Source organism: Rhinatrema bivittatum, chromosome 1 (assembly GCF_901001135.1).
Source record: "Rhinatrema bivittatum chromosome 1, aRhiBiv1.1, whole genome shotgun sequence".
Lineage (NCBI taxonomy): Eukaryota > Metazoa > Chordata > Amphibia > Gymnophiona > Rhinatrematidae > Rhinatrema > Rhinatrema bivittatum.
Genome location: NC_042615.1, coordinates 197,749,891 through 197,771,233, shown reverse-complemented (window position 1 = coordinate 197,771,233; position 21,343 = coordinate 197,749,891). Strand labels below are relative to the sequence as shown.

The 21,343-nt window shown below is 44.6% G+C and overlaps 1 protein-coding gene across 3 annotated transcripts in view; it reads left to right on the top strand.

Moving 5' to 3' along the window:
• CC2D2A (coiled-coil and C2 domain containing 2A) overlaps positions 1–21,343 on the top strand; it is a 404,582-nt gene that overhangs the window by 139,877 nt on the left and 243,362 nt on the right. For all 3 annotated transcript variants that reach the window (XM_029590744.1, XM_029590748.1, XM_029590757.1), the window contains exon 17: positions 17,253–17,409. In XM_029590744.1, the coding sequence (XP_029446604.1) occupies positions 17,253–17,409 (157 nt within the window). The remainder of the gene's footprint in view (positions 1–17,252; positions 17,410–21,343) is intronic.

The window sequence follows — 21,343 nt, the reverse complement described above, 5'->3', positions numbered from 1 at the left end:
CCCGATTGTCAGCAACAGGAATCAATGCTAGAAGATGGGCCTGGCTGAAAGCTGCTGATTTAAGACCCGAGGTCCAAGATAAGCTTGCTGATCTCCCGTGCACTGGAGACAATCTCTTCGGAGATGAAATACAAGATGCAGTGGCTCAGTTAAAGGACCACCACAAGACCCTACGTCAATTGTCTACAGTCACTATGGAGGCTCCCTCCTCATCCTTCAAAAGCATGAGAAGGGACCCTAGAAGACCATTCTACTGCTCACACAAGTACTATCCTCCTGCATCTCGAGCAAGACCAGCCAGAGCCCCTCAAAGGAGACATACACACCAGCCCAAAGCACCCAGAGTACAATCAGCCCCACAAGCTGGTCCAGCCTCTGGATTTTGATGCGTTTCTAGAGAGAAGCAGCCAATCGCCAATGAATCCAAGCCCAGGAATACATGTAGGAGGACATCTGCACCACTTCCAACACAATTGGCGCCTCATAACAACAGATCAGTGGGTAATATCCATCATAGCCAGGGATACCATTTAAACTTCCTCACAGTACCCTCGGACTCTCCACCCAATCCACTGTGGGCCTAAAAAGACCACACATTGCTTCTAGAGTTAGACATTTCCACCCTTCTGTGAACTAGGGCTGTAGAAACCGTCCCCCTGGAGCAGAGAGGCACAGGGTTCTACTCACATTACTTTCTGATTCCAAAAAAATTGGGCGGTCTCCACCCTATCCTAGACCTTCGCAATCTCAGCAAATGTCTTCAAAAAGAAAAATTCAGGATGGTGTCTCTCGTACCATGCTTCCCCTAGTACAGCAAGGAGATTGGCTCTGTTCTCTGGACCTTCAAGACGCCTAGGCACATATTGCCATATCCCCACATTACCGCAAATACCTGAGCTTCATAGTGGGTCACAGACATTTTCAATACTGAATTCTGCCATTCGGTCTGGCCTCAGCACCTCAAGTCTTCACAAAATGCCTAGCAGTGGCTGCCGCACATCTACGCAGAACCATCATACACGTGTTTCCTTACCTGGACGACTAATAAAGAGTCGAGCCAAGCAAGGAGCTCTCAACTCTCTAAAGCTCACTACGGATCTTCTACATTAGCTAGGTTTTCTGATAAATTACCAAAAATCCCACCTGAATCCATCTCACCTCCTTACCTTCATCAGAGCAGATTTGGACACCACAGTCGCAAAGGCCTTCCTGCCCACCGACTGCGCAGACATACTTTCCAAAATGGCTACATCTCTGTGCACATACAAAACAATCTCAGCCCATCAATTCCTCATGTTGCTGGGCCACATGGCTTCCATGGTCCACGTCACTCCAATGGCCAGGCTAGCAATGAGAGTAACTCAATGGACTTTGAAATCTCAGTGACTCCAAGCTACTCAACCTCTTTCATCCCGGATTCATGTAACCGATCAGCTCTGCCTGTCACTTCTCTGGTGGACAAACACAGCCAACTTGTTGGCAGGTCTACACTTTCAGCAACCAGTTCCTCAAGTGACAACCACGGACCACATTCAACTTGGGTTGGGGAGCTCACGTGAACAACATTCAATCTCAAGGTACTTGGACACAACTCGAAGCACAGTTTTAAATCAACTTCCTGGAGCTTCAAGCCATACGTTATGCTCTGTATGACTCAAGGACTGTCTTTCACACAAGACTGTTCTCATACAGACAGACAACACAGTTGCAATGTGGTATTTGAACAAACAATGAGGAACGGGCTCTTATCTTCTCTGCCAGGAAGCTGCGCAGATCTGGGCCTGGGCTCTTGCTCACTCCATGCATCTCCGGGCCACTTATCTGGCAGGCATACGTAGTAGCAGATCGCCTCAGTCGATGTTTCCATCCCCACGAGTGGTCTCTGGATCCCTGTGTAGCGAGCAAAATCTTCCGACGCTGGGGTCAACCAACCATCAACCTCTTTGCATCCGAACTGAATCACAAAGTGGACGGATTCTGCTCCCTGCACAAGCAGCAAGACACATTAGCCATGGACACCTTCGCTCGCCCCTAGAACACATACGCGTATCCTCCGATACCACTAATAGCCAAAACTCTCATGAGGTTACAACAGGACAGGGGATCAATGATACTCATAGCCCCATACTGGCCTCGACAAGTATGGTTTCCCAATCTTCTTGACCTCTCCATCCGAGAACCCATTTGCCTGGGCACAGCGCCCAATCTCATAACTCAGAAACAAGGCATGTTACGCCACCCGAACCTTCAGACCCTATCCCTCACAGCCTGGATGTTGAAAGCCTGATCCTACAACCGCTCAATCTTTCAACAAGGGTTTCTCAAGTGCTTGAGCTTCACAAAAGCCGTCCACACGGAAATCTTATCTTTCTAAGTGGAAAAGATTTACCAAGTGGTGCACACAAAAGGGATCGACCCTTTTTCCTGCTCCACTCCATCTCTGTTACACTATCTCTGGCACCTTTCAGACTCTGGTCTCCAGATTTCCTCGGTACAGGTACACCTCAGTGCCATCTCAGCGTACCACAAGGGAGTAGGGGATGCCCTGATAACAGCGCAACCCTTTGTGAGTCTGTTTATGAGGGGCCTTTTACAACTTAAGCCCCCTTACGGCCACCAGTTACCGAATGGGACCTAAAAGTTACCGAATGGGACCTAAAAGACTCATACGTTCCCCGTTTGAGCCTTTGCAATCCTGTGATGTTAAATTTCTTGCATGGAAAGTTCTTTTCCTAGTAGCCATTACATCTGCTCGAAGGGTCAGTGAGTTACAAGCACTTGTCACATACTCACCCTATACAAGATTCCTCCATGACCGAGCAGTCCTCCGTACTCACCCTAAATTCCTTCCCAAGGTGGTAAAGGACTTTCACCTGAATCAATCTTTAGTCTTGTCCACCTTTTTCCCAAGGCCTCACTCTCACCTGGGCGAGAGAGTTTTACACACCTTGGACTGTAAACATGCACTTGCATTTTACCTAGACTGCACCGCAGTCCATAAGAAATACACCCAACTCTTTATTTCTTTCGATAAAAACAAACTGGACGTTGCAGTGGGCAAACAAACTCTCTTCAACTGGCTAACAGACTTTATTGAATTCTGCTATGAGAAAGCAGGCCTTCCTCTTCAGGGACGAGTGAAGGCACACTTAGTCAGAGCCATGACAACATCAGTAGCACATTATCGTTCAGTACTGATTGCTGAAATCTGTGAAGCTGCAACATGGAGCTCTCTACACACATTTGCAGCACATTACTGCCTAGACAAGGAAGGACGTCAAGCCTCTGCCTTTGGCCAATCCGTCTTGAACAACTTATTTTCAGTGTAATCCCAACTCCTTCCACATCCACGTGCTGTGACTTTCAGGCTGCCTCATTTTTCCCAACAGCACACCAGTTGTTGTGCCTGTTGCACAAGTTGTGAGCTGTTGGTCCAAACAAATATGAGTCAGCCTGTAGCTTGCTAATCACCCACATGTGAGGACTACCATCCTACTTGTCCTGGGAGAAAGCAGAGTTGCTTACCTGTAACAGGTGTTCTCCCAGGACAGCAGGATGTAGTCCTCACGAAACCCACCCGCCATTCTGCGGAGTTGGGTCCGAAACCGTTTTCTTATTTTATTTTTTGCTCGCAACGTTTGCTACAAATGAGACTGAAGGGAGACCCCTGTGGCCACAGGGATTATGGCATGCTGGGCATGCTCAGTGTGCCAGTCAAAGTTCTAGAAACTTTGACAAAAGTGTTCCGTGACAGGGCTCCATCTGATGATGTCACCCACATGTAAGGACTACATCCTGCTGTCCTGGGAGAACACCTGTTACAGGTAAGCAACTCTGCTTTCCACTAGATGAAAATTAGTGGTTCCCCTCCTTGGAGATGATTGTACACTTTTGCGTTCAGCATTTGTTTCAGGAATGGTTTTATTTTGAATTTGCCACAGCTTCAAGAACCTTTCCATGGTAATGATGGCAACTTTTTAACGAAACTATTGGATTATTGTTGATCCGTACTTCAGCAATTGCTTAACTGAATCAAGTCCCACCAGGAGGTCTTTATGGTGTCCAACAGAGTTGTTGAAGTTTAGAAGGCTTGGGCTGGGTAGTCAACTTTGCCAAGAGCAAGCTATTGTTTTCCCAGTCTCCAAAAAATTTGGGATCTCTCTGATGCCAAAGCAGGTCAAACCTATTGGACTCAGGAAAAAGTGGTTCCAGTTGTAAGTCACATAAATTTCATGCTTAGAGGCTCACTAAGCTTAGGATTATCTACAGTTCCTGGACTTCATGGCAGCCTCCTTAGATTTGGTTAAGTAGTCCAAAGCCCATATGTGTCCTCTGCAGTTTTTCTGTCTGTCTCATTGGTCCCTTAAATCTCAGAACTACAAAGTTTGTCCTCCTCTCCCAGGGCTGGGGAGGCAAAACCTCTCTTGGGGATTGATGCCTCTGAACTTACTGAGGGGAATGAATCTAGAACCTCCTTAATGGGTGCTCTTCTAAACAGATGCAAGATTGTTGGGATGAGGAGCCCACTACCAGGACCAGGTTGCTCAGGGGTCTCTGTTCACAGGAGAAGGGCTCATGGTTCATCAACAGGCTGGAAACTATGGCCTTCAGATTGGTTTTGCTGTGTAAAATCCTCTACTTCTCTTGTCCTTGCTGAAGAAAATGTCAGTCCAGGTTCTCTCTGACAGTACCTCAGCAATGGCTTATGTGAGCAGACACCTGGACTCGAGGAGTCTTCAAGGAAACAAGCCTTCTATTTTTTAATGGATGGAGCAGAATCTTCTGCAATTTCCACAATTCACATTTTGGGACTGGGAAGTATCCATTTTGTCTCTTTCTTCAGAGATGTGTTGGTTCCCAGAGAGTGGGAGCTCAGCTGAGAGACTTTTTAGAAGGTAATGGATCATTGGCAACTTCCACACATGGTCCTGACATCAACTTGCAAGAATGCCAAGGAGAGAGAGGACCTTGAAAACTAGAGTGAAATAGTTTTTGTGGGTCATTTTAAAGGCTTCAAATTGGCAAAACTGTTCTTGGCATGCAGATCTTGTGAGTCTACAGGTTGATTCTCTGATACGATGCCTAGGGGATCAAAGTTTTCTCAGGGTCCTATTTTCAAGGAGGGTATAGCTCCATTTATCTTACTGCTTGGTTTTTGAAAGGTCGCAATTGCATGGTAAGGAATATTTCCTGTCTTTAACATTTATTCTGTTGAAGGCCCATAGGAATGCCATTTCGCCTTCTTATGTTTAAGAATAGCATTTGTTTGAAGCATGCTTCAGAGAGTGGTCTGTATAGCTGTGGTGACTGGATTCTTCCAAAATTTTGGCGGCCTTCTAGAGAAGGTTGCATTCAAGTTTGATCCTAAATTTCTCTGAAGTTTCAAGTGGCTGTTATCTCCTGTTATAAAGCTACAGTTCAGGCTTTTTTTTTAGTTTTTCACTTTGATTTTTTTTCTTGTTTTCCTCCAAGGAGTGTAACATCTTTGACTTTATTTTAGGTTCTTAGTTCCTCAGCAAGACCTTAATTTGGTTCATAAAGCTTTGGTAGGCTTGCTTAACAGTGTTTTTCAGTAGGTTTTATTGATGAAGATTTTTCTGGTGGCCATTTGTTCATCTAGAGGCATTTTTTAATTACAAACCTTGTCTTGCAGAAGTCTTTTTTTTTGTATTCTCATTGTTTTCAGTCTTACAGACCAGCACTTTTCCCTAAACTGGTTTCTGTGTTCCACTTAAATCAGATACTACGGTATCTTTGTTGGTGTTAATGAGAGGGGACTGTCATGGTAAAGAGAGAAGTCACTCAGTTATTGGATTTCCATCAGGTTCTTCTTAGGTTTTTTTTTTTTTTTTATTTAATATTTATTCGTGTCAACACTTCACAAGAAAGAACAACTTCTTTGTACAGCAAAACCATATACATTGAGATAACAAGAAAAGATACAAAATTGCAAAAATACAATGTGTATGACCCACTTTTTTCCCCCTCCCCTAAATGAACTCCCTTTCTTTGTAATTTATATCTTTATTGATTTTTCAAGTTAATACAGAAACCAATAATAAGTATACATTATGTAAATCATCCAACTTAATATCTCTACAATTCTTTCTTGTTATTTTTTATCATCAATCAGAAATAGTTGTCTATCAACTAAAACAAACAGATGCTTGGTAATAAAGGGAGTACTCTAAAGGAACAAAATTCTCTTTCCATATAACATCCACAGTTATGCTCTGAATACTAATTTTTCTATTCACTGGGAAGTGGGGAAGAGGTGACTATTCTCCTTTGTTCGATAAAATTTTTTAACTGATCAGGTATGAAAAACACAAAAATATCCTGCTCTTTCTTTAATATACATTTACAGGGAAATCTCAGGGTGTAAGAATATCCCATAGAAATCACTTCCTGACGGTGAACCAAAAACTCTTTTCTTTTTTGCTGTGTAGCGTATGATAGATCGGGAAAAATTTTTATCACATTATCACAGAAAGATATGGGGTACATAGAAAAATATTTTTTCATTACCTTATTAAGGTCTAATAGATTCTGAAAAGCAACAAGCAATACCCCTCTATCTATTACTCTACTTTCTGAACTTTCTAGAAAGTTGGTAAGATTACCTTGAAACGGTAACTCTGATATATTCAAATTCGGGCTTTTCTTAGGTAGGAAGTAACAGAAACTTATAGAGGCTAATTCATCTTCTGGAAATAATAAAACTTCCTTCAAAAATTGATATAATGTCTCCATAGGAACTTGACCTACCACCCTAGGAAAATTGAGCATTCTTAAATTTAAACGTTTAGAGTTATTTTCATAGGTTTCCAATCTTCTAGATATAAAATCTCTATCCTTAGCTACAACAGCCTGAAATTCCATATTCTTTTTTTCTTTATCCTCTAATTTTTTGATTCTTTCCTCAGACTTTTTTACCTCTTCATGCACTGCCATTACATCCTGTAGATTATTCCCTGCTATAAGATCTATCTTTTTTTCCAACCCCTTCATATTAGTATTCATCACAGTCATCAAGTCCCACAACTGTTCCAGTGTTACCACTTGAGGGCGTGTTAAGATCTCTATTGCCTTACCTCTGGCAGCAGGGTCGTCTTCTCCTCCAGTCCTGGTAATTTGGGTTGAACAAGCTTCCAGAAAATCTGTAGCTTCTTCCTCACCACCTTCCATCACTAGAGAATTCTCATCACGGTTCACCAAGATTGACTTGGACCCTGTGGAGTTTAACTGCTGCGTTGTATTCCCAGGGGAGGCCTCACTTCCCCTCTGCGTTGGTGGTAGTCCCAGATTTGGGCTCAGCGAAGCCTCCTCTAATGACCCAGTTCTTTCTCCCATATGAGCTGGGTCTGCAGTATCCTTGGTTGCTGGTGACTTCAGAGCTACATTAGTCATATAACGAACGATCTCCTGTTGGATTGGAGATGAGAGGGGTACCTGGGGGTATACCCTTACCCTCCCCTTCCGTTTAGGAGGCATAACAAACTTTAAAACTTTCCGATTCTGACAGGGGTCGCGTATATGGCTAACTACTGTGTATTTCTGAGCCTCTGTGGCAGTTAAATTTAGCGAAAAGAAGAGAGTACCCCGCCAGTCCGCACTGATCCGGACAAAGCCGCGCGCCGGCGGCTGCGGTGCGCCGCAAAAGCGCCGATTTTGTAGGCGCCTCGGGTCCCAAAGATGACGCCAGGGCCGGCAAGTAACTTGGTGGTAATTCGCTCCTGCAGCTCACCCAGGTACTTCCTCCGTGCTCAGGCTCAGCTGCAGCCTGAACGCCGCAAAAGCGCCGATTTTGTAGGCGCCTCGGGTCCCAAAGATGACGTCAGGGCCGGCAAGGAACTTGGTGGTAATTCGCTACTGCAGCTCACCCAGGTACTTCCTCCGCGCTCAGGCTCAGCTGCAGCCTGAACGCCGCAAAAGCGCCGATTTTGTAGGCGCCTCGGGTCCCAAAGATGACGTCAGGGCCAGCAAGGAACTTGGTGGTAATTCGCTCCTGCAGCTCACCCAGGTACTTCCTCCACGCTCAGGCTCAGCTGCAGCCTGAATGCCGCAAAAGCGCCGATTTTGTAGGCGCCTCGGGTCCCAAGATGACGTCAGGGCCGGCAAGGAACTTGGTGGTAATTCGCTCCTGCAGCTCACCCAGGTACTTCCTCCGCGCTCAGGCTCAGCTGCAGCCTGAACGCTGCAAAAGCGCCGATTTTGTAGGCGCCTCGGGTCCCAAAGATGACGTCAGGGCCGGCAAGGAACTTGGTGGTAATTCGCTCCTGCAGCTCACCCAGGTACTTCCTCCGCGCTCAGGCTCAGCTGCAGCCTGAACGCCGCAAAAGCGCCGATTTTGTAGGCGCCTCGGGTCCCAAAGATGACGTCAGGACCGGCAAGGAACTTGGTGGTAATTCGCTCCTGCAGCTCACCCAGGTACTTCCTCCGCGCTCAGGCTCAGCTGCAGCCTGAACGCCGCAAAAAGCGCCGATTTTGTAGGCGCCTCGGGTCCCAAAGATGACGTCAGGGCCGGCAAGGAACTTGGTGGTAATTCGCTCCTGCAGCTCACCCAGGTACTTCCTCCGCGCTCAGGCTCAGCTGCTAAATGAACTCCCTTTCTTCTTTTCCCCCCCACCCCCCTCCCGTTGCAGAATGGTATTTATGCGGACTGGGTTGACCGCTTGTAAAGGCATATTTGAAGCATCATGAATTCAAGCGGATCGCACAGGAGAACATAACTTAATAAACATATCCTGGGACAAGTCACTAGGAGTCTGTCTGGGCCAACCATACGAAGAGCGGCTGTAACGCATGCAAGATATGCTGATTGTGGGGGTTGTGAGTAGCAATTGCCTTGTGTACAGACCCCAATTTGGCTAGTTGGAGTCTGAGATCCTCCCCGGATGGTATTTTCTCCGTTCGCCAATATCTAGCCAGTTCCCTACGAGCTGCCATTATAATGAAGTGACCCAGTTTTAATTTATTTGTTGGAACATCAAGGGGAATATTCAACAACACGGATTCAGGAGTTAGTAGGACCTCAACTCCAGAGATCTCACGGATAAGGCGTGTAATAAATTGCCAAAAGATGGCTATTTTAGGGCAGGTCCACCACATGTGAAAAAACGAGCCGATGTGACCGCAACCCTTCCAGCACATCGGGCTGCACATTCGTATCCTATGAATACGCTCTGGTGTAAAATACCAACGTAGCAGAATTTTGTAACTATTTTCTGCCAGAGCGACATAGGCTGAGCTTTTTCTTGTGTGCAAAAAGATGGAGTCCCATGTATCCTCAGATAAAGTCTTGCCCAGATCTGTTTCCCAGGCTCTCATAAAAACCGGTTTGGTTTTGGGAGCTTTATTGAGGAAGCTGTACACCTGGGAAATCGCCCCCTTAAGCAGATCTGCTTGAGCACACCAGTTCTCCATCTGGGTCTTTCCAAGTGTGAGATCACTAGCTACGTTGTCAGCTTGGAAAAAATGGCGAAGCTGAAGGTATGGAAATCTATCCACCTCTGGTAGATGATATTTAGCAGAGAGTGCGGGAAAGGGAAGGATAGCCCGCCCCCCCCCCCCCCCCCACACGTTACCCAGAGTCAGTATCCCTCTCTCCTCCCACGCTTTAAAGTATGCAGATTGTCTACCCACTGCAAAGTGGGCATTAGTTCGAATATGGGAGCTATAGAAATATCGTCTAGTTCCCACGAACCGAACCTTCCATTTTTCCCAACTCAATAAGGTGGTGGTAGTGGCCATTGGTAGAGTGGTCAAAGGGGGTCTAGTATCTCTCGGTTGCCATATCAGTGCGCGGAGTGGGGTTCCCCCTGATATGGTCTGCTCAATATCAACCCATTATCTTTGGTCTTTAGACCGGTGCCAGTCGAATATGGCGCGAAATTGAACAGCTGTAAGGTACCATCTAAGATTTGGAACTCCCAGCCCCACACTAAGTTTTGACCTATATAGTGTTGCCTGAGATATCCTAGGTGGCCTTCTCTTCCATATAAAGGAGAAGACTTTCTGCTGCCATTTCTTAATTTGGGAAGTCGGAATATCTATGGGAAGGGATTGAAACAGGTAGTTCAGCCTGGGTAGCACATTCATTTTTATAGTAGCAATGCGACCGAACCATGATAGGTAAAGGTCAGACCACCGGTCTAAATCTTTAAAAAGTTTCTGAAGGAGAGGAGGATAGTTTAAAGAATATAACTCCTCTATATCAGCACTAATATGTACCCCAAGATATTTAATCTTTTTAGATGCCCATTTAAACGGAAACTTTGATTTCAATAACGCTAACTCTGCTGATGGGGTAGTTACATTTAGGATTTCCGATTTATCAACATTTAACATGAAACCGGATACTTTACCGAAAGCCTGAAGTTCTTCCAATGTTGTACCTAAAGAACTTGATGGATTGGCCAAGGTGAACAGAATGTCGTCCGCAAACATGGACATTTTGTATTCCTGTGCCCCCACTACTATGCCACTAATTCTAGTGTTCGCCCGTACTTTAATAGCCAGCGGTTCTAGAAAAAGCGCAAAAAGCAGTGGGGAGAGCGGGCTGGTTCTTCTTAGGTATTTTATAGTCTTTAATCTTTTGTTCAGAAATCTGACATTGTTTTAATTGCAGTGCTCTGTAACGGTGACAAAACGTCTAAAGCCTATTTGGCTAGGGTGTTTGAAGGGGGGAAAAAAGCAATTTATTCAGCTTATTTATTGAAAGGTCCACATCTTCAGGACATCCTTCCGGAAAACTCAATGAAAGCTCACACTTTTTCTTGGGCAGAGCTTCCACTCCTGCCCTGGAATTTGTTTGTAAGGCAGTCACATGGTCTTCCTTATGTTATTTCACTAAACATTTCAATCTGGATTTTCATGCAAAAGAGAATGTAGCCTTTGGAGCTGGTATTCTCAGGACAGCTCTAACTTCCTCCCTCCCTGATTAATTGGGCTTGAGTACTTCCCACATGTCCAAACTGGTGTAGCAGGATGATAAGGAAGGAGATATTTAGTCTTACCTGATAATTTCCTTTCCTTGAATCCTGCTACATGAGTCCAGGATCTTCCTAGGAAGTTGGGCCTCTGCAGTCTTTGAAGTGGTGTTCCTCAGTTTACAGAGATTGTGATGAAGTAATTGCTTCTTCTTTTCCTTTTTCTTCTTCTTCATTTCTCCAAGAAAAATTTAGAAGTATCATTTATTTGGAAGATCCTTTAAGTGTTTCAAATTATGTGCATGTTATTTAAGAGTTTGAATCTGTTCATTTTTTTCTCCCATGGCTTTGACATAAGAATATTAGCTTTTTACTGGAGCTGCACCATGGTAACTACCTCTAATGATGTCACGGAAAATGTGTTTCCTCTATCTCCATCTGCTAGAAGGGGGAGATAACCCACATTATCTGATGTAATTGGATTGAAGGAAAGGAAATAATCAGTTAAAACTAAATTTCTCCATTAGTCTCATGGGGTGAAAGATCTGATCCTCACTCAGTTGAGTGTGCTTGGAACAGGGAGTTTCCAGAATCCTCTACTGGAGGATGGCCTTACATGTTTCAGCCTTCTTCCTTTTTTCAGGCTCTCCCTTCTGCTCTGCTCCCTCCTCCAGTTAATATATTTTTTTTGTAAAAAAGGAGAAGAGTTCCAAACAGTTATGTTGGTATAGCAGAGGGATTAAGAAGGCTTTCACAGCAGTAGCTCAGATCGGCTTTGGCTCCAACTGCCGCCCTTATCTTCCATGGCACAGTGAGTAGGAGGGGAACAAGTGCTGTTGGGACCAGGAGAGCATGGGAAGGGCGCCATGATCTGCATTGGACATTAACCTATGCTGTAAGGCACCAGGACTTGTTGGTCATGGCTTTTCTTGTATGGAGAAGGGAGGGAAATCCTTGGCATGGGTCCCAGTTAGGCAAAGTCTGCTGACTGCAGCAATTTCTCAGGTGTCAAAATTTACAGCCAATGCAGCTCTGGATGCCACAGGAACAGTGTCCATCTTGATCCACATGGTACCATGGAAAGTAGGGATGTGGGCCCTACTTGGACAACTGGCTCATCTGAGCAAAGTCAGGGGACCTCTGCATAGAAGCGGTCAACAAAGTGGTCACTCTTCTGGAGTCGCTAGGGTAGGTTGTCAATCAAGACAAAAGCAACCTCATCCCGTTGCAGGTGATGGACTTCCTGGGGACACGGTTCAATACCAGTGTCAGGAAAGTATTTCTTCCGCCGGACTGAGTAACCAAATTGATGGAGCAAGTTCATTGCTTGTTATCGCTTCCACTCCCCAAAGCCTGGGACTATTTACAGGTCCTCGGCTCCATGGCATCCACCTTGGAGTTGGTCCCCTGGGCTTTTGCTCACATGAGACTATTACAACGAGTGTTACTTTCCCATTGCGACCCCAAGTCGGTGGAGTTCCAGTTCCTTCTGCTGCTCACCGATCCCGCCAGATCCTGTCTTGGGTAGTGGCTTTGCCCGCACAACTTAACTCACGGAGTAGACCTCGAAGTCCCGAATTGGATCGTGGTGACCACGGATGCCAGTCTCTGGCTGGGGAGCAGTCGGTCAGTCCCACTCAGTCCAGGGATGCTGGTGCAGGGAGTCCAGCTGGTCGATCAATCACCTGGAAACCAAGGCGGTTCAGTTAGCGCTGCGGCATTTCCTCCCGTTGTTGCACAATCGGGCGGTCAGAGTTCTGTCCGACAATGTGATGACAGTGGCCTACATCAACCATCAAGGCGGCATCAAAAGTCAAGCCGTAGCCAACGAGGCGGAACAACTCATGATTTGGGCGGAGAAACATCTCGCTCTGCTTATGGGGTCTCACATCACTGGGACAGACAACATTCAAGCGGATTTTCTGAGTCGGAAGCGAATAGATCCAGGGGAGTGGGAACTGTTGGACCAAGCAATGGATCTCATCTCACAAAGCTGGGGATTTCCCCACATGGACTTGATGGCGATGCAAGACAATGCCAAGGCTCCTCGTTTCTTCAACCGCAGAAGGGATCACAGAGCAGAGGGAGTCGATGCGCTGGTACTCCCATGACCTGCCTCAGTTCTCCTGTATGTATTTCCTCCATGGCCTCTGGTGGGCAAGGTTCTACGCAGGATAGAGTGTAATGCTAGTTGCTCTAGCGTGGCCCTGATGTCCGTGGTTCGCGGATCTGGTCAATCTTGCGGTGGACGGACCCTTGAGGATCAGACATCTTCCCAATCTGCTTCATCAAGGTCCTATGTTTTTCGACCAGGCAGATCGTTTTTGTCTAGTGGCTTGGCTTTTGAAAGGAGGAGATTAAGGAAGAAAGGGTAGTCAGAGGAGGTAATTACTACTGTATTGCAAGCCAGGAAAACCTCTACCTCCTTCTCTTATGTCAGAGTGTGGCAAGTCTTTGAGACATGGTGTTGTGACCAAGGAGTACTCCCCAGAAAGGCTTTGGTGGCTCATATTTTGGTGTTTTGCAGGCCGGCTTATCGAAAGGCTTGTCTTTTAAATCCCTCCGGGTACAAGTGGTGGCCTTGGGCTCCCTGGTAGGTAGCTTCTTAGCATCACATCCAGATATAGTACGATTCCTCAGAGGGGTGAGGAATTTGAATCCTCCCGTCCGTCCGGTATGTCCCTCCTGGAACCTTAATTTGGTACTTCGAGTCTTGTGTGCCTTTTGAACCTCTTGAAAAGGTGACGTTAATGAACCTCACTTTGAAAACCGTGTTCTTGGTTGCTATATGCTCAGCTCGCAGAATCTCGGAACTGTAAGCACTCTCTTGTAGGGAACCCTTTTTGAGAATTTCTGAGTCGGGAGTCTCGCTTCGTACAGTTTCTTCCTTTTTTGCCAAAGGTGGTCTCAAGTTTTCATTTAAGTCAATCAGTAGAGCTCCCAGCCTTTTTCAATTCGTCCTATGATGACCCGCATGCGAGGGAGCTTTGGCGTTTGGATGTTCGACGATCTCTTTTACGCTATTTGGAGGTCACTAATCCTTTCAGTTTTTGAGATCATTTGTTTGTGTTGTGGAGCAGGCCTAAGAAGGGTCAGAAAGCTTCTAAGCCAACTATTGCGCGATGGTTAAAAGAAGTTATTTTGTCTGCTTATATTTGTAGAGGACGACCGGTTCCCGAAGGTTTAAAAGCCCATTCCATTCGTTCCCAGGCGGCTTCATGGGCTGAATGCCAGCTGGTATTGCCACAGGAAATATGTAGAGCTGCTACGTGGAAGGCGCTCCATACATTTGCTCGTCACTACCGCTTAGATGTTCAGGCCCCAGATGTCAGCAATTTTGGCAATAGGGTTCTTCGCGCAGGATTCTCAACGTCCCACCCTGTCTAGGGAAGCTTTGGTACATCCCACAGTCTGGACTGATCCGGGTACGTACAGGGAAAAGAAAATTGGTTCTTACCTGCTAATTTTCGTTCCTGTAGTACCACGGATCAGTCCAGACGCCCACCCAGGGAGGGGTTTCACGACGAGTCCGCGCTGATATTCACTTTTATTGCAGAAGACTAAGGAAAAAGGCTACAGGTTGCTTTCTTGTTCAAAGGAAAATAATTCCTAGAAGTTCTGTTTTTACAGTTATTGCTTGATTCATTGTTGTGGTTGTTATTATTATTATTCCTGTTCTGCTTGGATAATCTTTATACTGAAGGGATGCAAGTGGCAAGCCAAGTTAAGAGAGGGTGCCCTTCGAGTTTTTCTCTGTCTCCATCTGCTGGAAGGGAGGCATAACCCACAGTCTAGAAATGAGAGTGGAACTGGAAACCTTATTTTGGTGAACTATGTCAACCAATGCCAGTTCATATGGGTGGGGGCCCACTGTGGGAAATAGGTGACTTAGGGCCATGATGCCCTTTGGAAACCAGCTGGTCCATCATTCATTTGGAGACAAGAGCCATTACAAAAGCATGGCATATGTGATCCATTGGAGGGAATCAGAAGTTCACAGGTATTGAAGAAATTGAATCTTCTTATTCTCTGGACAGAAAGGTGCTTATGGGCACGCTTAGTGGTTCGCATAGCAGGAGTGGATGTCCAAACAGATTTTTTTGAGCCATCAGATCCAAGAGAAGGGACTATGTTGGAAGAGCCTTCTCCCTGATTGTGAAAATTGGAGAAGGTCTATTATGGATCTAGCTCGTTCTCTTTAGCAGCACAGGAAGGGGAAGTTTCAATAGTTTGTTAGTTTAAAGAAGCTTTTGATTTAGCATATGTTGCTAAGGGTAATCTGTCACCTAAGGGTTTTAGGGTTCTTTCGAATAGGGCTTAGGCTCCATCAGGGGTGGAGCTTCATCTTGTTTCTCTGATTGAGAAGCAAGATGAGTGTCCCTGCACTCTTTCACAAAGCATTATCGTCTGGAAGTTTGGGCCAGAAAAGATGCAAAATAGAGCTGGCAGTTTTCCACTCAGGCTGAGGGATAGCTTTGATACATCCAACTGGTGGAATTTAGACTTTACTGTTAATTACCTTTCCTTGAGTTCAGCCAGACCAGTCCAGGACCCTCCTGAACTGCCGATTTGCCTCATTTATCTGTGCTGTTGCAGTGGAGCTAGCAGGATCACAATATTTCTGAGAAACTTTTTATGCTCTCAAGTGTTTGCAGTTGCAGACCCTTATTAGGTTTTTCTTTTTAGAGCAACTCCCAAGTTCGGTGAGTTTTCAGTGGTTTTTTTCCCCATAAAGCTCCCTCGTTTCAGGGATGTGGGGAGTAAATTATATGTAGTTTGTTACAGAAAATACTGGCAGAACCCTATATGGGGTGACATCAGCAAACCTGTTTCTCTCTGCCTTCATCTGCTGTTAGAGGAGCATAACCCATTAGTCTGGATTGGTTTGGCTGGACTCAAGAAATGGAAATTAGCAGTTATGACTAAATTTCACCTTTGCGGTATGCTCCTTCAGTAAGATTTGTTTTTACCACCTTTACTTTGGTAGTGTTTTTATTTAGCCCTTATCAGCGTCTCTGTTCAGTCTTAGTTCTTTTTCAGTGCAATTGTGAAGCCCTGACTCTTTTTCTGTATCTGGCTGGCCCTTTTCACTGAAAAGTTGTTTTTTGATTTTGCATTATATTCATCAATATGTCTGAAGTTCAGTGTCTTCAAGGCCTCTTTTGATGCAACTTCAAGATGTTCATAATCGACCACTACATATTCTGCATGCATTGCCTGGTGCTAGAGCATAATGTCACTCATTGTGGCATCTGTTCAAAGATGTTTCTGAAGGCAATCAAGCTCTGAACAAAAGGAAAGCCTAGTGCAGGGGTTCCCAAACTTTCAGGGAACACATACCTTTTCAGCTTCAAAAGCTTTCACGAACCTTCCCAATACTTCTCTTCAATTTTTGCATGCCATAATAACAGAAATAATGCACACCAGAATTATTCATAATGTATAAACTTTGATGTATACTGAATATGTAGAGAGGGAAATTTCCAAAGCTATTTAAAAATTGCCCTCATAATTGAAAGTTAAAGACATTCCACCTTCCAATCCAGTTACAAGGGGGAAAAAGAAGCAAGTTCAAAAAAGTTCCAGGTTGGCTAATACCTAGCAGAAAATCAGCACTGATGCCCACAGACCTGCAATGTAATTTTCATAGGTAGTAGCAGCCCACTCATTTTCTCCCTAGCTAAACTTTCTTGTATCCCTTCTGGAGGACCCCTGGGATGGTTGTGTGGACCCCATGTTGGGAACCACTGATGTAAACCATTGGCCTTAATGGCTTCAGACAACTGGGTCATCCAGATTATAAAGTAGGGTTACGGATTTCATTTATTGAGAATCTCAACGAATTGCCCTCCAAAGGATTTTTTTTCTTTCCTAATCCCCAGTAACTGCTAGAAATAGAGCTCTCTTTCTCTTACAGACCAGAGAACTTGAACCTATTCTACAATTGGAGGATACCGTTCCAACTTAGACCTAAGAGCTTTGAAAAAATTCATTCTGAATGAAAAGTTCAACATGAACATTTTTCTCCTGTGGAATGTTATTGAATTAAATACAGATTCCTCTTTAGAACAACCAAGCCAAGAGATTATTTTGTAAAAAGAATTTTATTACAGTAAAATTTCATTGGGATTGCTACTACAGACTAAAAGATGTGGTTCTGAGGAACAAAGATTCCATCTGCTGCTGTTTGGTAGAAAGGGATTTCTTATAAAGGATGAAGTATCTCTGTACTAGAATTGCAGAATTTAATTTATAAACTGACCAGAAACATTGTGGAGTTTTTCACTTACAACTCTTCTGTGGCATTGTTGTGTATTTCAGGTATATGAAACGATTGGGCTCAGTGGCACTAATTTACTAGCAGAAGTATTTATACCAATCCCAGAGACTACGATACTCACAGGAAGAGCTCCGGTGGAAGAAGCAGAGTTCAGCAGCAACCAGCGTGTGATGTTTGAGCATGAAGGAGTTGGCAGTGGTTAGGATCATTCTTTGTTATATAAAGGGAGAATTTCTCTAAATAGATAATCACTAGATAGCAATGGTAGTTCCTCCCCTCGTGAGTATGCAGTGTAAAAAGGGGACAATTGTCAAAACTATGTGGGTAGTTGTAAAATCTGAGTACTTTAACCTGTAGACTTTGCAACAGTTCTCAAAGGGAACATAGTACTTTCCATTTGAAAATTGCCTTGGGAAAATGTAGTACCAGAAATTTGCACCTGCTTCTTAGATGGATACTTTTTTCCTTCCAAATAACATGCATAGTTTTATAAATGCAAAACTATGAGCCTTGTAGCATTCCTCCTCCTATTGTCACTTCTCAGAATGCCTCCACCCCATGCAGAACAATGCACATACTTTTGCTTGCAGGGAGAGTGAGCAGGTTTCAGACAGACAGTTTACATGGGTAAATGGCTTTTGATAATTGCCCTCAAAGTATTCACAAAATATTTTCTTGGTTTTATTTCTCTTTTCCTGATTCTTTTGCCAGTTAAAATATCATTGAAAGGTCAATGTTTAAAGCATTTGTACAGTTAACTTTTCAAGTTAACCAGACAAAACTTGAGAAAAGGAAATTCCTCTGCATTCAGGCAAGCCAAGCCATATCAATGTATACTACCATCCACCTGGCCAAGATGGTGAGACAGTCAGTGAAATGCAAACCAAATTGGTAGTGCAGAAATAATGGGAGATTCACTTACCCCAATATTGACTGGGTAAGTGAAACATCAGGACATGCTAGAGAGATAAAGTTCCTGGATGGAATAAATGACAGTTTTATGGCGCAATTGGTTCAGGAACCAAAGAGAAAGGGAGCAATTTTAGATCTAACTCTCAGTGGAGCGCAGGATTTGGTGTAGTGAGGTAATGGTAGTGGGGCTGCTTGGCAATAGTGATCATAAAATGATCAAATTTGAATTAATGACTGGAAGGGGGACATAAGTAAATCCACAGTTCTAACACTAAATTTTCAAAAAGGAAACTCTGATAAAATGAGAAAAATAGTTTAAAAAAAACAAAAACTGAAAAGTGCAGCTACAAAGGTAAAGAGTGTGCAACAGGCGTGGACATTGTAAAAAAATAAAATCTTAGAAGCATAGTCCAGATGTATTCCCTGCATTAAGAAAGGTCAGTCGATTGCCAGCATGGCTAAAAAGTGAGGTGAAAGAGGCTATTTTAGCCAAAAGATCTTCATTTAAAAATTGGAAGAAGGATCCATCAGAAGAAAATAGGATAAAGCATAAGCATTGGTAAGTTAAATGTAAGCCATTGATAAGACAGGCTAAGAGAGAATTTGAAAAGAAGTTGGCCGTAGAGGCAAAAACTCATAAAAACTTTTAAAAATATATCTGAATCAGAAAGCCTGTAAGGGAGTCAGTTGGACTGTTAAATGATAGAGGGGTTAAAGAGGCACTTAGGGAAGATAATGCCATCGCAGAAGGATTAAACAAATTCATTGCTTCGGTGTTTACTCTAGAGGATGTTGGGGAGATCTGGAGATGGTTTCAGTGGTGCTGATTCAGATGAACTGAACCAAATCACGGTGAACTTGGAAGATGTGGTAGGCTAGATTGACAAACTGAAGAGTAGTAAATCACCTGGACCAGCCCAGGGTTCTGAAATAACTAAAAAATGAAATTTCAGACCTATTTCAATTAATTTGTAATCTATTATTAAGATCCACCATTTATATATGTCGGCCACATGCAGAAAGGATAGCCCGCTGTAATGCACAGTAAGGTCGCAGCTGGAGTTTGTTTTCCATGCACGAGTGTGCACCGTAAGGCTGTAGCCTGGATCCATGTGCACATATACACGCACAACACTGTGGACTCATGTAATGTGTGTACGTGTGTGTACTCAGCCGTGCACACCCTGGTGCATTGTTGGCAGTGTTTTCGCAGTACTCAGGAGGCCGCTGATCAGGAGCCAGTCCTTTTGAGAAGGATAATGGCGCCGGAGGTTAGAGAGACTGAAAGGTCTCCTATGCCGAGCAGGCTAAATAAGGGTAATTCAGCTGTCACTCTCTCTTCGCCCAGTTCAGCATTGGTTGGTGGCTCAAGAGGGGTAGTCCAATAAGGATTTAGCTGCAATGTAGGCATTCCCTTTGCCAAATCAGATTGGTGAAGGGGAGACCAGGAGGTGATGTACTGGATAGTGAAAGTTGCTCCCGCTTATTTTCCCCAGGTTCCCTAGGGGAGTGGTATCCTTGCAGGGAGGGGAGGGGGGGGGGGGTGGATTGGGCTGTTATCAACCCCATGGATCCAGTGATGGATTTGGCATCCTTTTCTTGGGTGGATATTGTTTTGCCATGATTTGAAAACCATTCTAAGAGGGAACCCTTATGGAAGGAAAGCATCCTAGGCCTTCCCATTCTGTGAGGAAGTCAGGCAAGCACCATAAGGAGCGATTTAACAGATGATTTCAGGGAAAATTTGGACTCATCTTTGGAAGAAGGTTAAATTCTACCTGACTTAGAACCACATAAGTCTCTGCTCCATTTTCTTCCATAGGGTTGAGTTTATTAGCTCAGACCCTGAATTTGCTTGGAGTGGACAGGAGTGGTGCTATGGGAGTGCTAAGTTCCATCCTGGTCACATTAAGTAAGGAGACTGTTTTTTATTGCTACTCTTGGAACAAGTGCAGGAGTTGCTTAATCTTGAGTGGTATGCCCCGGTAAAAAAAAAAAAAATTAAAGGGGGCAATATTGGCAGGCTTGTAGCCTAGACCCAAGAGTGGATTGATGCCCTGGTGGGTATGGTCACTGTGAGCCCCAATCCTGGTTGAAGTGGGGTCAGCTCTGAAGGAACCCTGGATGAAAAGTTTGAGGCTGTCCTCGAGCAACATTTGAGGTAGTAGCAATGCAATTGCCAATAGCTTTTTGCTGCTCTAGGTTGGTTTGAGCATGTTTGCATCCCACTCAGGCCTGCGTTGGACCCGAGAGCCACATTTTTAGCTAGTGAGAATAGCTGCTAGAGGACTAGCTTCCGAAATAGCGGCAAGATGCCTTTGGTGGGTGCAGAACTGATAGGCAGATACTTTTCTAAGTCAAATTTGACAAAGGGTTCTCTCTCTGGTTCGATCCTGAGTGGAGAGGATGGCAAACCAATGGGATGATTTCAAGGTTTTGCATTTGCTGGAGCAGTAGAGAGTGGCTACACACTCTTTTGGGGTGAGGAATCACTCCAGGGGCTTCCAGCTCTTTTGCCTCTATAGAGGATCAACGAATCAGAGGTTGTGTCCCATTGAAGGTTTGCTGTCCGCTTGGCCGAAGAATCGAATATGGACTCAGTCTCTGATGCTGAAACATCTTGGACCTCGCAATGACAGTATGGGGGTCTGCCTACAGGTTCTGGAGATAGATAGGTGACTATCTCACTTCTATCCAAGATGTCCTGGAGCGGGGCAGTGAAAAGAAGGCTAGCAAATTTTAGGGCCATAATTCCAGTTCCCAAACTGCAGAATCCTGACTGGGGTTATTCCATTTATTTTGTCATACCCAAGATGACAGAGGACTCCTTTTGTCGCCTCCTGGATCTGAAAGGGGGTCAAATGGCATTTGCACGTAGCACACTTCAAAATGGAACCTTGCACTCTGTCATTGTGACAGTGCAGTAAGAAGACCTTCTCCCTTTTTTCGATCTGACAGATACATATCTATATATCCCCATAAGACAGGGACATCGATGTTTTCTGCATTTAGCCGTTCTAGGATGACATTATCAGTGTCAAGCCTGGCCATTCAGTCTGACTATGATGCTCAGGATCTGAGAGATAGTAACGGCATCTTTGTAGGTGGTCTTTATATGGTACGGTGTCTCTACATGGTGGGTATGTTGGTCCATACATATCTGTACGACTGGGTGATTTGCACCAAGCCTGCGGTCGACAGTTAAGGTTTGTTTCTCAAA